Source organism: Hylaeus volcanicus, chromosome 4 (genome assembly GCF_026283585.1).
Source record: "Hylaeus volcanicus isolate JK05 chromosome 4, UHH_iyHylVolc1.0_haploid, whole genome shotgun sequence".
Classification (NCBI taxonomy): Eukaryota; Metazoa; Arthropoda; class Insecta; order Hymenoptera; family Colletidae; genus Hylaeus; species Hylaeus volcanicus.
The window spans coordinates 11,629,127-11,643,616 of NC_071979.1; the positions used below are offsets into that span (position 1 = coordinate 11,629,127).

Below are 14,490 nucleotides of genomic sequence, written 5' to 3' on the forward strand. Positions count from 1 at the left end.
TAGTTGCACCGAGGAAATTAGTAAGGAAGAATTATTGGCGGCGCAAGATTTTGTGAAAATCGTAATAGATCGTAGCCGGGATGTAAGAGATCGTGCAAACGACAATTGGTGAGGACATGTCGGACCGAAGGCTGGGTATGGGTTTACCGCGAGGCTATCGGATTTCCGGTCCGACCAGTTGGACGATTTTTAACCGCCATTGATTTTTACCGATCGATTTCTAGTTTTATAAGCGATCTTATTACCGGCGCGCCGACCAACAGTCGAGGATCGTACGCGACTTTGCAAGGATGGATCGATGGGCAGGAAAGGTAGCTGTCGTCACTGGCGCGAGTGCTGGGATAGGTGCAGCGATCGCCAAACAATTGGTTCGCAATGGTGAGTATAGAGTTATAGACTAATCGAATTGTCGAACGAAAGAATTAAAAATATCACGTACAGTTGCATGCAAAAGTTTCCGACTAAAAATAATTTTGGAATTAAATTATGTATAATAGGTGTAAAGTAGAAATACAAATATATCATAGTAAAGAACTTTTATTATACTATCGAAGTGTACAACTCAAAAATTTGATACAACAAGTAGTAATTACTTATAACAAAGATAACAATTTTTACTTCTTCATAAGTATCCGGCCAAGTACAAAACGTGAAGAAAAAACACGATAACTGAAGGAAAAATGTTCATAAATGGTTACAAATGTAACCTTATCGTCAATATTTAGTAGCCATACCCTGTGAAGCTATCACGGCGGCACATCGGTGTGGCATCGATTCAATAAATTTGATGATTCTATCTTGAGAGATATTTCTCCACTCTTCTTGAATTTTTGTCCATAAAGCAACTTTATTGGTAAACTTAACAGTTCGTATTCTTAGTTTAAGCTCTTGCCATAAATGTTCTATGGGATTCAAGTCTGGAGATTGACTCAGTCAACCTATAGTTCGGATCTTATTCTTCGTGAAAAAGTCCTGAAGCAACCCAGACCTATGTTTTGGATCATTGTCTTGCTGAATTAACAAAATTCAAATTATTAACAAAATCAAATTATTAAGAAAATTCAAATTTCTCTTTTTGCATACGTTTGGTCATCGTTTGCTCACGTTTGCTCAAGTGGAATTTTCGTTTGCCCCTCTTTAGTTCAAAAGACACAGGCGATTCAAATTAGGTGGGGCCAGCTTCACACTAACCCCACCTTTTTGAAAAACTCAAAGAGAAATTTGAATAATAATTGACATAGTTCCCTCTTGGGCGTCTAAACAATCGCCTGTATCTTTTGAACTAACGAGGGGCAAACGAAAATTTCACTTGAGCAAACGTATGCAAAAAGAAAATTTTGAGTTTTTCATATAGGTGGGCCCAGCTTCACACGGGTGCTAGGGGGAGGTTATTCCTGGACGCCCGTTCGTTTTTGGAGAGTTCGGCGATAATACCTGGACGACAATTACGAGCGGGAGAGTACAGAATGATTCTTCTACTTCAAAGATTGAAAATTGTAAAATATTGTAAAATGAGAAATTGTATTATGCTCTTTTATATACTTCCGTTCATTCTGAATTCCTGTTACAATTATCCATTCCCAATCCTCTGTATAACCATGTTCCTCACAATAAACCTTTGTCTGTCCAGAATTCTTTTCCTTGAACCCTTAACCATGGCTACAAAATTAATTTATTTAGAAATGATGGGAGAAAGTATGCTAGACGATCACAAGGCACTAGGAATGATTTCCGATATCAAATACCAACAGTGAAGCACGGTGGAGGTAGTATTATGCTTTGAGGTGTATTTTCTTGGAAAGGCGTCGGTGCAATTTACAAAATTGAGGGTACTATGAGCGCTCCTATGTATAGGGATATTCTATCAGAACAAATGCTACCTTATGCCCGTCGAAATTTGCCACGAGGATGGATAATTCAGCAAGACAATGATCCAAAACATAGGTCTGGGTTGCTTCAGGACTTTTTCACGAAGAATAAGATCCGAACTATAGGTTGACTGAGTCAATCTCCAGACTTGAATCCCATAGAACATTTATGGCAAGAGCTTAAACTAAGAATACGAACTGTTAAGTTTACCAATAAAGTTGCTTTATGGACAAAAATTCAAGAAGAGTGGAGAAATATCTCTCAAGATAGAATCATCAAATTTATTGAATCGATGCCACACCGATGTGCCGCCGTGATAGCTTCACAGGGTATGGCTACTAAATATTGACGATAAGGTTACATTTGTAACCATTTATGAACATTTTTCCTTCAGTTATCGTGTTTTTTCTTCACGTTTTGTACTTGGCCGGATACTTATGAAGAAGTAAAAATTGTTATCTTTGTTATAAGTAATTACTACTTGTTGTATCAAATTTTTGAGTTGTACACTTCGATAGTATAATAAAAGTTCTTTACTATGATATATTTGTATTTCTACTTTACACCTATTATACATAATTTAATTCCAAAATTATTTTTAGTCGGAAACTTTTGCATGCAACTGTATCTTAAATGTGTTTTAATACGTTCTAAGACATTCTAGAAACATTCGAATTGAGTATCGATTGCGGAATGTAAAAGTTAAGGAGGCTCTAGTGCAAATAGAAATAACGCCAAGAAAATTATAAAAATGTGTATACGGGTTAGATTTTATCCCAAAAACACCCACACAAATTTTGGGAAGGCCAGGATACCTAAAAGCTAAGAAATAAATGTTTCAATTTTTCACTTTTTAACGTGGGCTCTTACGGGAAAGTGCGTTTTCAACACACTCAATTACGTGCTACAAAGTAATTGGCGCCGAGATTGGATCGAAATTTTATGCATAATAGAAAAATATCTAAAGAACATATATTGATTTACAAAATACTCCGAGGATACTTGTAGTATTAACACATCTTGCGCGGATGCTTTGCCGCCAAACTCTCAACGGGTAGCGGGCGATTTTTTACAATTCGTACACAATATTACTTCTGCAGAAAATAGCTGCAGTTTGTGAACTTTAGGTATTTATAAAATAAAACTTAGTTTCTCTTTAGGCTTATAAACATTTATAAACTTAGGAACAAAGTAGTTCAGTAGTGGTCTGACTTTCGAAAGCCTGTCTGCTCCATCAGTTAACTCTTCATTGTTATTGAAGTGCCAGGTCTTCCATAACATACGAAAGCTGTCTCTTGTCATTGTTTTCGGAAAAATTGGCGTTTCTATACACGGATCCGTGCTCCAATAATCCTCTTTTCGGTCCTTACGCACTTGTCCTATAAGAAGAATATGCCCCAAAAATTTCTTCATGTCTTATATCCTAATTCTAAAATTAGGTTAAAGTCTTTCCATTTGAGGGCTTTCTTGGAAGTTGTGAATTTATCAATATTTTTATAATAATATCAATTTGACTCTTCTACAAGGAATGTAAAAAAATTATCGCCAATAAATAAAGCTACAGCATCCGCTACATTATCCGGAACGTTTTCCGTATCTATTCCTGATCGACCTAAAAACTTTTCCAAGACTGGGCGTTTGTCTACTGTGATGACCATTCTCCTTGAGAATCAGAATCATCCGATTCTGGGCTTGAATCAGAACTGCTTGAAATTATTCGTTGAATAATAGTTCTAGAACGATATATAATTTCGTCGTCACTACAATCATCATTGATAACCTAGTCATCGCAATTCGATAAACTATCTGCATACAAATCTTCATCTTCACATTCTATTTTATCGTTGTCCATCTTGTGATTAACGGACAGTAGAGCTGTTATTTGTGTTTTTCGGCGTGGAGCGGCGCAATAGTCCATGCAAAACAACTTTAGTTGCTCCCCGTGCAAGATATGAATCTACCCTAAACGACTCTAGTCGCTTCAATGTTTAACATAATTTTTTTTTTTATTTTGATATAAAATTGCGAACCATTGTAATATTCTAAATACTATGCCAGATCTACTATTACGTGAATCAAGCGACAATAGTAACTCTATATTGACTTACAGCGTAACTGTAGAGCCTCCTTGAATTATATTCCAGTCGATTCGAGCAATGTCTCTTTAATTTTAAAGATAATCGTGGAAATGAGTCCTTGGGATGTAGACGAGGGAAAAATTGATTCATATAACCGGGAACTACTGTATTCGACTCTCACTTCACTGTTAATTAACGTTTCACTAGCGCAGTCGACAAATTCGTTGTTATTCTAATCCAAGAGCTAATGACGATTTTTTATTTATGAAAGTACAATAACGGGCGCGAAGTTGCATATTTTTGCACGTCTGGCAGTCCTTATATTCCACGTAAAAGGTAATAAGAGGGAACAGCGGAGTGCAAAGGGTTAATATCTTTAGTTTTTTTATTTTTTATTCCCACATAAAATTACACTCCTCCCAAATTTTTGCAAGGCATGCTGGTAGCAGGCCTCGCTCGAAGGCCAGAGAAAATCAAAGAACTAGCCGAGAGCCTGGAAGACTGGCCAGGAAAACTCTACGCGGTCGAATGCGACGTTTCCAAAGAGGAGAGCGTCACGTCCGCGTTTGCATGGGTGCAGGAGAATTTGGGATCAGTGAATGTGCTGGTCAACAACGCTGGCATGACCAAGGAATCTTCCCTGATAGGTAATCTGAATTTTAAACGTTACAGATGTTCGATGAAAACTCGAGTCTAAGGATCAAGAATTTTTCGAGAAACTCTTGCCAAGATAATTATTTAAAAATCCTGATAAAATTATACGCTGTTGCAGGGCGCAGAATAAAATATACTGCACTTGGTACACAAAATACTTTATTTTTATGTTATAAATACATAGTGACAAGGTGGCGTCCGAATTCGCACTGAACAATCGTTCACCGCATGTTCGTAGACGGAAAAAAAACAAATGAATGACGACAGCTCATAGGTCGGTATTGTATTAGGTTGTCCAGAAAGTTCGTACCAATTTCTAAGAAAAATTCAAAAACACGTTTGAATTTTAATATATATTTATTGAATTACATAGGTGCCATTTTGTTCCACAACCTTTCCACTTTGTAAGGGATGTGTACATATTATTTGTTTTCAACCACTTCAATGTATTCAGGCCTGCACCACCTACCAAAAATCGACATGGACTTTCCGGACAACCCAATAGATACGTCGGTAATATATTGCAATATCTCTACATACGCTAAAGCTCAATGTAGTTTTGACAAAATTCGTCGCATTGTGCAGAAAGAATGCAATATTGAATTCTTGTAAGACACCGATCGGCGGGGGAAAAATTTCAATTTGAAATACAAATACACCTAAATGTATGTAAAGCCAGCAAACTTATTTGTACACCTAATATTACCCATGTGCTACTTTTTTGGTCTGAGGTGTATATGTACAGTCAGTCTCATAAATATTTGTACGCTCTACGTCTATTGAAGAAGTTTGTCTAAAGTAAATAATAGTTTCGATGTTTTCAAGTAAAGGTTTCGTTGTACTATACATATGTACATGTATAAACATTAAATTTGTATATACAGGGTGTCGCAGAATTAATGTAAGAACTGGAAATAGGGATAGCTGAGACGATTCTGAACCTCAATTTCCTTTGCAAAAATGTCGGCTGGTGCTTCGTTTTTGAGTTATTACCGAAAAACCGCCGACCAATCACAGTGTCCGAGTACCGCGCGCCGAGCCGCGAGAGGCTGGTCCGACGGCTGGGCGGAGCGTCCTGGCTCAAGCCAATTTCTCGCGGCTTTGCGCGTGCTGTGGTTGGTCGGTAATTTTTCATTAATAACTTAAAAACGAAGCACCATCCGACATTTTTGCAAAGGAAATTGTGGTTCCGAATCGTCTCAGCTACCACCCATTTCCAGGTCTGACATTAATTGTGGAACATTCTGTATGCAATGAGAAATGTATTTGGAAACATCAGCACAGAGCACGAATATTTATGGGACTGACTGTATAATGCATGTGTAAGTTGGACGGCCTATCAAACTTGGCCATACGTCTACGTCAGGTACGTCACCAAAGGTGACCGAGAGATGCCCATTGTAAACAAGGCACAAACAGCGAGTCATTCGCTGGTCAACCGTGGTATAGTCGTCTGCTACAGAGTTATCCCGTACCTGTAAGCATAGCGAGGCACCCACATTTGTGCCCAACCGGGAGTTAAGGCAGTTGCAACATCTCCCTCCCTCCCCCCCCCCCCCTCTCTCTCTCTCTCTCTCTCTCTCGAGTTTATTAAGTCTCTGATTTCGAGACGTATGCATGTGATGTGTCTGATGATGAAACTTTAATTTTCAGACGGCACCCTAGAGGATTGGCGTGTCGTATTCGATGTGAACGTGCTCGGACTGTGTCTTTGCACACGAGAAGCGGTTCGAGCGATGCGAGAGACTGGTGAAGAGGGTGTCGTGATAAACGTGAACAGCTACGCAGCGGATAGAGTGCCCTTCATACCTGGTTTCTCAGTTTATCCAGCTTCAAAGAGGTCTGTGACCGCTCTGGCCCAAACGCTTAGACACGAACTCACGGGAACACGGATACGCGTCACGGTAGCCATTCATTGATGTTATACAGGGCGTCCGAAAAATGTTGTAACACCTTCAGAGGAGTGGTTCGGAAGGTGATTTGAAACAACGTTTTCCTTAGCGAAAATGTTGTCCGGGGCTTCATTGAGGAGATATTAACAAAAAACCCCAACCAATCAGCGGGCGCTCCATTGGCATACTCGCGCTCCGATTGGTCGGGGAGCGCGGCTGCCTAGAGCGTAGCTTACGCTACCGTGAGCGCTCCACCGGATTACTCGCGCTCTGATTGGTCGGAGAACGCGGTTGCCTAGCGCGTAGCCTACGCTACCGCGGGCGCTCCACCGGCATACGCGCGCTCTGATTGGTCGACATTTTCTGTTAATATCTCCTTAACAAAGCCCCGGACAACATTTTCACTAAGGAAAAAGTTGTTTCAAATCACCTCCCGAACCACCCCTTTCAAGGTATTACAACATTTTTGGGACACCATGTATATTAGTTATTCGAGATTCTAAGATCTGGATTTATTTTCTGCAGAGTATCAGTCCGGGACTGGTCGCCACAGAGCTGATGGCCTCCTACAGTACATTCTCGGGCGAGGCGTTAGCTTCTTTGCCTACTCTCGACCCTGAAGACGTGGCTGCTGCTGCCGTGTACATTTTGTCGAGCGAATCCCATGTTGTTGTAAGCATTATTCCCCATTTTTAACTTCTTCATATTAATATAACTATACTCTGATTTCAATATTGTAATATATATGTATATATATGTATAATATTCAATCTTTCCACATAGAAATTTCTTTCACAAAAAATTATACAGAAAATTGCTGTATATGATTTCTAGATATTTCTAAATATTTTTAGATATAAATATAAAAATTTCTTTCTTATTTCATACAATTTTGCACATCTACTGCAATTTTCCACAATTTTCATAGTATAATGTAGCCATAGATATATGACGATATGATAAACGAAATAAAGATCATTAAAAATATTTATAAAAATAAATAATCAATTATTAAATGTCTATGAGTGTAGCAAATTAGCAAAATAAATAAACGGAAGCCTAAATTATTAATCGCCATTTAAAATAAATAACAAGCATCCCAATACGTATAGCCTAAATTAAGTAACGTGTACAATAATATACAATAATATTTTTTAGTTTGATAAAAATGAATCGCACTGAAATATTGTATCTGTCTTCAGGTTCAGGACATCGTTCTGCGTCCCCTAGGCGAATCCTGGTAACAAACTCGTCGAACTTCACTCTGTACATCGCTATCGAGTTTGCGCTATTATTAGAATTACTATGCCGATTATAATACGAGCGATATAATAACAATGTTTTCTTTATGTACGCGTATAAAAGGCGCGTTCACTCGTTATCGTTGCTTCCACGATTGCGCTACCCACATGGCCTGTGTTTATTTTATCTTTAACTTGTCGACTTTGTCATTCTCGTTTCGCTGACAACAACAGCTGACGTTTACGTCGCGTAACCTATATCGCTGTGTTTTTATTCAGCGCAAATAAATCGTCCAGTTTTCGAATGGTAGTTTCGCTGAGATTCGCTTGACGATGGAGATCATTGATCTGGCACAGAAGAAGAAGGCTTTCGCGCCACCAGAGGAACGCTACAAGAACCCTCACGCGGAAGCCATGAAAGTACCTTTACTTGTACCCTGTTCTTAACACTTCATTTACCGGGAGTCTATTTTTAGGCTTTCTAATTGCAGTATTTAGCTATTCGAATTTATTTACTGCGTTGATGGTTCTCTACTTACAATGTTCAGTGTTTGGAAACAGACTTGCCTTTCAATGTACCCAGTAACAGTATGGAGGAATTATTGTCAGCCTAGATTGGCATATGATACTGTAGAAAATTCTTTTTTTAATTAAAGTCTGTTTCTAAATAGCCCGGTAGGTAAAGTGTTAATAAACGCGAAGGTGCTTCTCCATCCAGATAAATCAAATTGTATCAAACGATTGGTTAAACTTTGGCTCAGGATTTGATAATTTGATAAGATTCACAAGATTTGATAAGTTTTAACCAAAAAAAAAATGGGCCCCTGAGCCAAAGTTCAGCCAAACGATTAATCAAACTAACAGCTATAATTCTTTTAAATTTAGTCAAACTTATTTTCCACATTTTCTTTCAATCACTTCCACCTTAGATTCTCTTTCTTTCTCTTTGATATCAATTTCGTTATACAGAACTGTGTTAAGGTAAACTCTTTTGAGGAATGTATAGTTTACAATGACGTAGTTCTCACAGAGAAACTGTAACAGAGAACACGATGGAACTTACGAGCGCGATTAAAAACAGCTGCGCCAACTGTGGTCCTACTACAAGCCACTTAGCAGGAGCAGAGAGATTCAGCAGTCGAGAGCACTGTTCAATCAGGCCTCCAAGCTTGCCGAGAAGGAGGAGGACCTGGAGAACGCTTGGGGGTTGATCAAAAAGGGGCTACTTTTAAATCCAAGGTTCCACGGATTCTATGCATTGAAAGGCGATTTATATTCCCGTCAAGGTATCTGATATGCATCTAGCAGGGGTTTGTTAAAATCTGAAGCTTTGGAGAATAGTTACACGGGGGGTGTAAACTTGAATTATCAGAGTCCTGACTCTTGCAAAGTTTTAACAACCTTAAGTATTATATAATTGTAAATTGTATTATTTAAGAAAAGTGGTCATCGGCCACAAGCAACTACGAGAAGGCGCGAAGGATGACAAAATTCGACACCAGACTAGGAAAGGCAGAGATAAGTGTTATGTACATTGACCAGTTGGTCGAGTGTTACACGAAAAGAGGCGACTTGTATTGGGAAAAAGATCAACTGCTAGAAGCTCTTGGCGATTACGAGCAAGTTTTGGTGGTGAAATTGCGTGGCACCACAGCGATGAACGTCCAAGTAGGTTACAGTAGGCTATAACTTGGCGATTCTTAACCAATAGACTTGCGGGGTTGAGCGCGAGTAGAGGGAGAGCGAGAGAGAGGAGAAAAGAAAGGGAGCGTTTCGTCCTTTGAGTATATAGAAATGGAGGATGAATTGCTTTGTTCTGTATAGACCGAAAGTGTGCCCAAAGTCTGTGCGAAAGAGAAAGGTATAGAGTAATATTCGTCCTCTCTGCGCATGCGTTATAATCGTACCTGCACTGACCTGCACTTTTAGTATACATATATAATCTATAAAAACCCTACACTTCAGTTTTATGAATTGTTGTAATAGATCATTTTAATAGAAATGTATATTCAATATACGAAATTCTCTAAATCTGTATACTGCATAAAACAAAAAACCAATGCTTTATGTATATACAATATATTTATATTTTACTCTAATGCAACTTATAATTCCTTGGCATCTGTTATTGATTTTAGCTGAGATAAACAGTAGTTGGATTCCGTAAAGATAATATGCGCATATTTTTCTACAATAAACGTTACATTTAGTGTGGATAATGAGTGCATATACTCTTTACGAAACACAGCCCGCCAATGTACCTATAGCATGGCATTCATACTGTATTTGACGCATGCGCAGAGAAGACAAAAATATAATTCTATATCTTTCTCTCCCACGCAGACTTTTTGGACACACTTTCGGTGCTGGTAATTCCCCTCCATGTCTATATACTCAAAGGGATATTTGGAGTTCGGTCGGGAACGGATTATACAGGATGTCCCGAAAATGTTGGAGGTCCTTGAAATGTGTGGTTCGAGGGGTGATTTGAAATGTTACGAGCCAGGGCGATAGCGACGCGCGTGTGAGCCCAGCGAGTGGGGTAGATTTGAGAATTGAACCAATACGATTAATTATTGTGTATCAATGGTGCCGAAGGCTGAGGATAGATTAGACAATGCAGACGACTCTGCGCGAAGTCAGATAGCTAGCAGGAATCGGTATCTCCCAGTAAAGGGTAACCGCAGGATAGGTTGAATTAGGGAATTCGGGTTGAATACACTGAGCTTAAATCGTATCATTGATGAATACTACGCGTCGCGGATAAAGCCTCGCAACTTATTAATTTAATTGAATAATAACTCGAGCGGCAAAGTTATTATGTTGTGGGATCGTTACACAGGCTAGGATTGCTTGTTATATCGTGAAGGTTTAGTAATTGACTTAGGAAACTTTGAATTTACACGAAAGAATATATATATTCAGAATAACTATACTAAGTTACAAATGTGCAGTGTTGTGTTGTCGCGGTCGTGTGTAGTAAACGTCGAATTTAATTATCTAATTGTTGCACGGTGTTAACGCACTGGCGATGCGGGGGTCGAGTGTGATTCTAAATGCCGTAATAGATGAAAACCGTCTTCGCGGATCTATAAGGTTAACTTGATCGAAAGGGAAACTGAAGCCCGATCTCACTAAAGCACACTCTGCAACGATGGACGTGATGTGACTCTACGTAACTCTATCGTTCTAATCCCCTGAGCAACGAAAATCGTGGGTTTATATACCCCTAAATGTTGGTGGGGATCCGTCGGTGATTTCCATATTTGGAAATCTGACGGTTAGGATTTTCGTGGCTCTGAGGTGAGCAGCTGCGTTCCCTGGGAAAGGGTAGATAAGAAGTCTTCCCACGCATCGCAAGTCGAAGATGATGTTAAGAGTATGCAGCTCCAGGATGCACTCCAGGGAGACCGAGCTCCAAATTCTAGGAGGGTAGATAAAATAAAATTGATGAACGCGAGCTTCGGAAACAAACAGCGAGTTTCTGTATACGTAACAGAAACAACTTTTTCCTTAGCAAAAATTTTGTCCGAGGCTTCCTTAAGGAGATATTAAGAGAAAACCCCGACCAATTAGAGCGCGAGTATGGCGGTGGAGCGCCCGCGGTAGCGTACTCTAGGCGCTAGGCGGCCGCGCTTTTCGACCAATCAGAGCGCGAGTATGCCAATAGAGCGCGCGCTGATTGGTCAGTGTTTTCCGTTAATATTTTCCTAACGAAGCCTCGGACAACACTTTCGCAAAGAAAAAAGTTGTTTCAAATCACCCCCCGAACCACTCTTTTCAAGGATTTCCAACATTTTTTGGACACCCTGTATAGAAAAGTTAAACGGAACCGAGTGCTTGTGGGAAACGCGCGGTTTCCTCTGGTGGTGAGGATCGGAGGTGCCACCACAGACTCAATTTCTTATTTCTTTATAGCCTTTAGAACTATTACTAGGATCAATATACTTCGACAGGACAAGCTCTTAAAGGTCCTACGCTGTCTGGACAAGTACGTAATGTTTCAACGTTATTGGGATGAATTTATGGCAGATGCTAATGGCATGAGAACATCCGATCTGTTGACGACGCACGCGGAATACAAGATTTTTCTGAAGGAAATGGCTGTAGCCAGACTAATGCTCTCCGAAGCCCTTAAACTCAACAAAAATAACGCTCAGGCTCAAGAATTATTGCAAGTCTGTACCCCTACCACAATGAATAGTCGTGATTTTAGTATCGAGTGTCTATTGAATTCAATTTATATACAGTGGGTGTAGAATGTAACTGTAGAATGTAAGTGTGAAATTGTAGTTTCTTAACTTCTTTTTTTATAATCAATGATATTTTACATATTCCTGGAAGTCTCTAAGATAGATATAGTCCAAACAACATTTACTAGTTTCCTAATTAGTTTCCTACATTTTACTAATTTCCAGAAAAGTACTTTTAAAAATGGCTCTAATAGAGGAACTGAAGAAGATCCCACTTCGAATAACTAATAATTTAGTTAATTTAATGCTTAGAAGAGTTGCGATAATTATAAAATCAAAAGGAAATCCCACGAAGGAAGTATTATATACTTGTAAATTAATGTAAATTTCTTTTATTTTAATGAAGTTTTAAAAATTAAACAGTGTGGAGTGAGTAAGGGAGTGGTAAGTCAGTCATAAGTCAGTCGTGGAATGAATACTTTTTTTTTTTTGTTAATTTCGTAACTTGCATAGATACCTATTTTTTTGTACTCTATCTATTCTAGAGATTTCCGAGAACATATAGAGTGTCATTGTTTATAAAAAATAAGTTAATAAATTACAATTTTACATAGTTTTTTTGGAAATTGATCGGTGTACGAATACTTTCTACACCCACTGTAGGTACTACTCAAAGATTTGTTTCCTTCTTTTTGTATGACTCGTTCGAAAATATCGTAATTGATTTGAACAAAAAGTGAAGTGCAAAAGGTTAACTTGAAAGCATAATGAATTTTTCTGATAACCTCTCGCGTGCGCTTCATGAGAATCTCGCACATGTGTATACAATTATCGATAAATTATAACTTAAAAAATTCAAAGTGCCCAATCGGTCCATCACCTTAGGAAATTAAGTTGATTAAAGTTATTTATTTTTTAACAAGCACTGATTGAATGAATTACATAAACAAGGGTAAAATTCATAAGATAATGAATCACTGTTTACTGGATGATGTAACCAAGTATCAAATGTCCTCAGATACTTCATGGACTAAGATAAAGTACTACTTTTACATCTCACTCATTTCTCGAACTAAGAAAGCTACAAACAAGCATTCTAATGTCTTCAAGAATCATTATACACCACAGTAATGAGTCACAATTGTCTTACAAATAACAGTGTGCATCTATATCTTAACATAAGGAGCAATATACTTGCAATACGCTTCATTAATACTTTCTATCTTTCAATAGCAACATCAGTCTTTCCAGAACCATACTTTTCCACTTTAAATCTTGATACTGTTCGTGATACCCTCCCTCTCCTCTTTACTGCTGACTCTAGTCTAAAATATGTAGTCTAATGTTCTTCGAAATAAGTTTCACAAACTCCAAGGAGAACTTATGTCTCAAACAGTCTACGATATAAAATATTTACTACGCAAAAGTATATACAACGCGACACTGGAATAGAAGTAGAAAACCTGAATTCATCGATCCTGCGAAACGAGAACGTCCTCTTGATCGTTTCCCCTTTCGTTGGTTTCTTCTGGCTTGCCACGTCTCAGCCTGTACAACGAGCTCTTCACCGAAGAATAAGGCGGAACGTTCGTGATGAATTCGTATCCCCTGTTGACCAATTGTCCGACTTCCTCCTTGTATATCTGCGCGATGGGCAACACTTCCTCCCGCGCCCTCTTCCTCGCGATAGCTACATGCTTCTTCACCTCGCACTTGGCCAGATCAGGCTTGCAGGTGTGCTCGACGAACCTCAGGATCTCTCCGTTCCTAGTGGCCATCCGACCTTTGCACTTGGACGTCTTCTCGTTCAGACAGAGCCACGTGACCACTTCCCTGTTGCTCCTGTACTGGCGAAACTGGTATCCCTTGTAGAGCACCAACGGTTTTCCTTTCGACGTTTCCGCCAACTCCATTCTTCCAGGTCGAAAAGATCTTACTTCATTTACTTACTCGCTTTACCTTCATTACTCGGCGATTTCATTCGCCATACTAAAAAGCAAAGATGATGATACAAAAGGCGTAGGTACAAAAACTTTGTAGTCAGAGATTTAGTTAAGTTTAGTTGCAGCTGAGTTTGTCACCTGATCCGAGATCTTCTTTGATAAGCAGAGAACATAGTTGGACTCCGTTTCACGGAAGTGCTTCGACGACTGACGTCGAAATCCAGGGTTTAGTCTTGGCTAGGTACACTTCGCGTCCAGACCGCATCTCGAACCCCATCACGTTTTTAAAAATAAGCAGAACAAGCAGCGACCACAAATCGCGCTAATTCCTCTATGACCGCAGCCTGGATGACCGCAGATCGGACGACCGCAATTACTACAGCTGCGAGAATTCTGATAGCGGTTCTAGTCACCACGAGTCGGTGGAAATATGACTCAACACGTTATCGAGATTTTAGAATAGTGTCTCGTACTCGTACAGAATCACTTTTTTCGGGGAAGGACATAATGTTTTTAATTAGACTCATCATTGCCTATAATATGGAATTCATTGTCCATCGTTCATCGTTTATCGTTCATCGTTGTTCATCGTTCATCGTTGTTCATCGTTCATCATTGTT

General features: G+C 39.1%; 1 protein-coding gene and 1 long non-coding RNA gene across 2 annotated transcripts; both read left to right on the forward strand.

Moving 5' to 3' along the window:
• The first annotated feature begins 4 nt into the window (after positions 1-4).
• Positions 5-8,044, forward strand: LOC128875421 (farnesol dehydrogenase-like). Its single transcript, XM_054120991.1, has 6 exons — positions 5-135; positions 225-378; positions 4,382-4,594; positions 6,255-6,505; positions 7,019-7,165; positions 7,696-8,044. The coding sequence occupies exons 2-6, from the start codon at positions 291-293 to the stop codon at positions 7,735-7,737; spliced, it is 741 nt and encodes a 246-aa protein (XP_053976966.1). The 5' UTR covers positions 5-135; positions 225-290; the 3' UTR covers positions 7,738-8,044.
• Positions 4,602-5,269, forward strand: LOC128875422 (uncharacterized). Its single transcript, XR_008456822.1, has 2 exons — positions 4,602-4,875; positions 4,975-5,269. It is a non-coding gene; the product is annotated as an uncharacterized LOC128875422 (long non-coding RNA).
• Positions 8,045-14,490: the final 6,446 nt, after the last annotated feature.

What these genes read in the sequence shown, in the direction of transcription:
- LOC128875421 (XM_054120991.1), top strand. Translation starts at nt 291, where the DNA reads ATGGATCGATGGGCAGGAAAGGTAGCTGTCGTCACTGGCGCGAGTGCT. An exon ending in GAACACGGATACGCGTCACG is followed by an intron (nt 6,506 to 7,018) that starts GTAGCCATTCAT and finishes TATTTTCTGCAG; the next exon opens with AGTATCAGTCCGGGACTGGT. An exon ending in CGAGCGAATCCCATGTTGTT is followed by an intron (nt 7,166 to 7,695) that starts GTAAGCATTATT and finishes ATCTGTCTTCAG; the next exon opens with GTTCAGGACATCGTTCTGCG.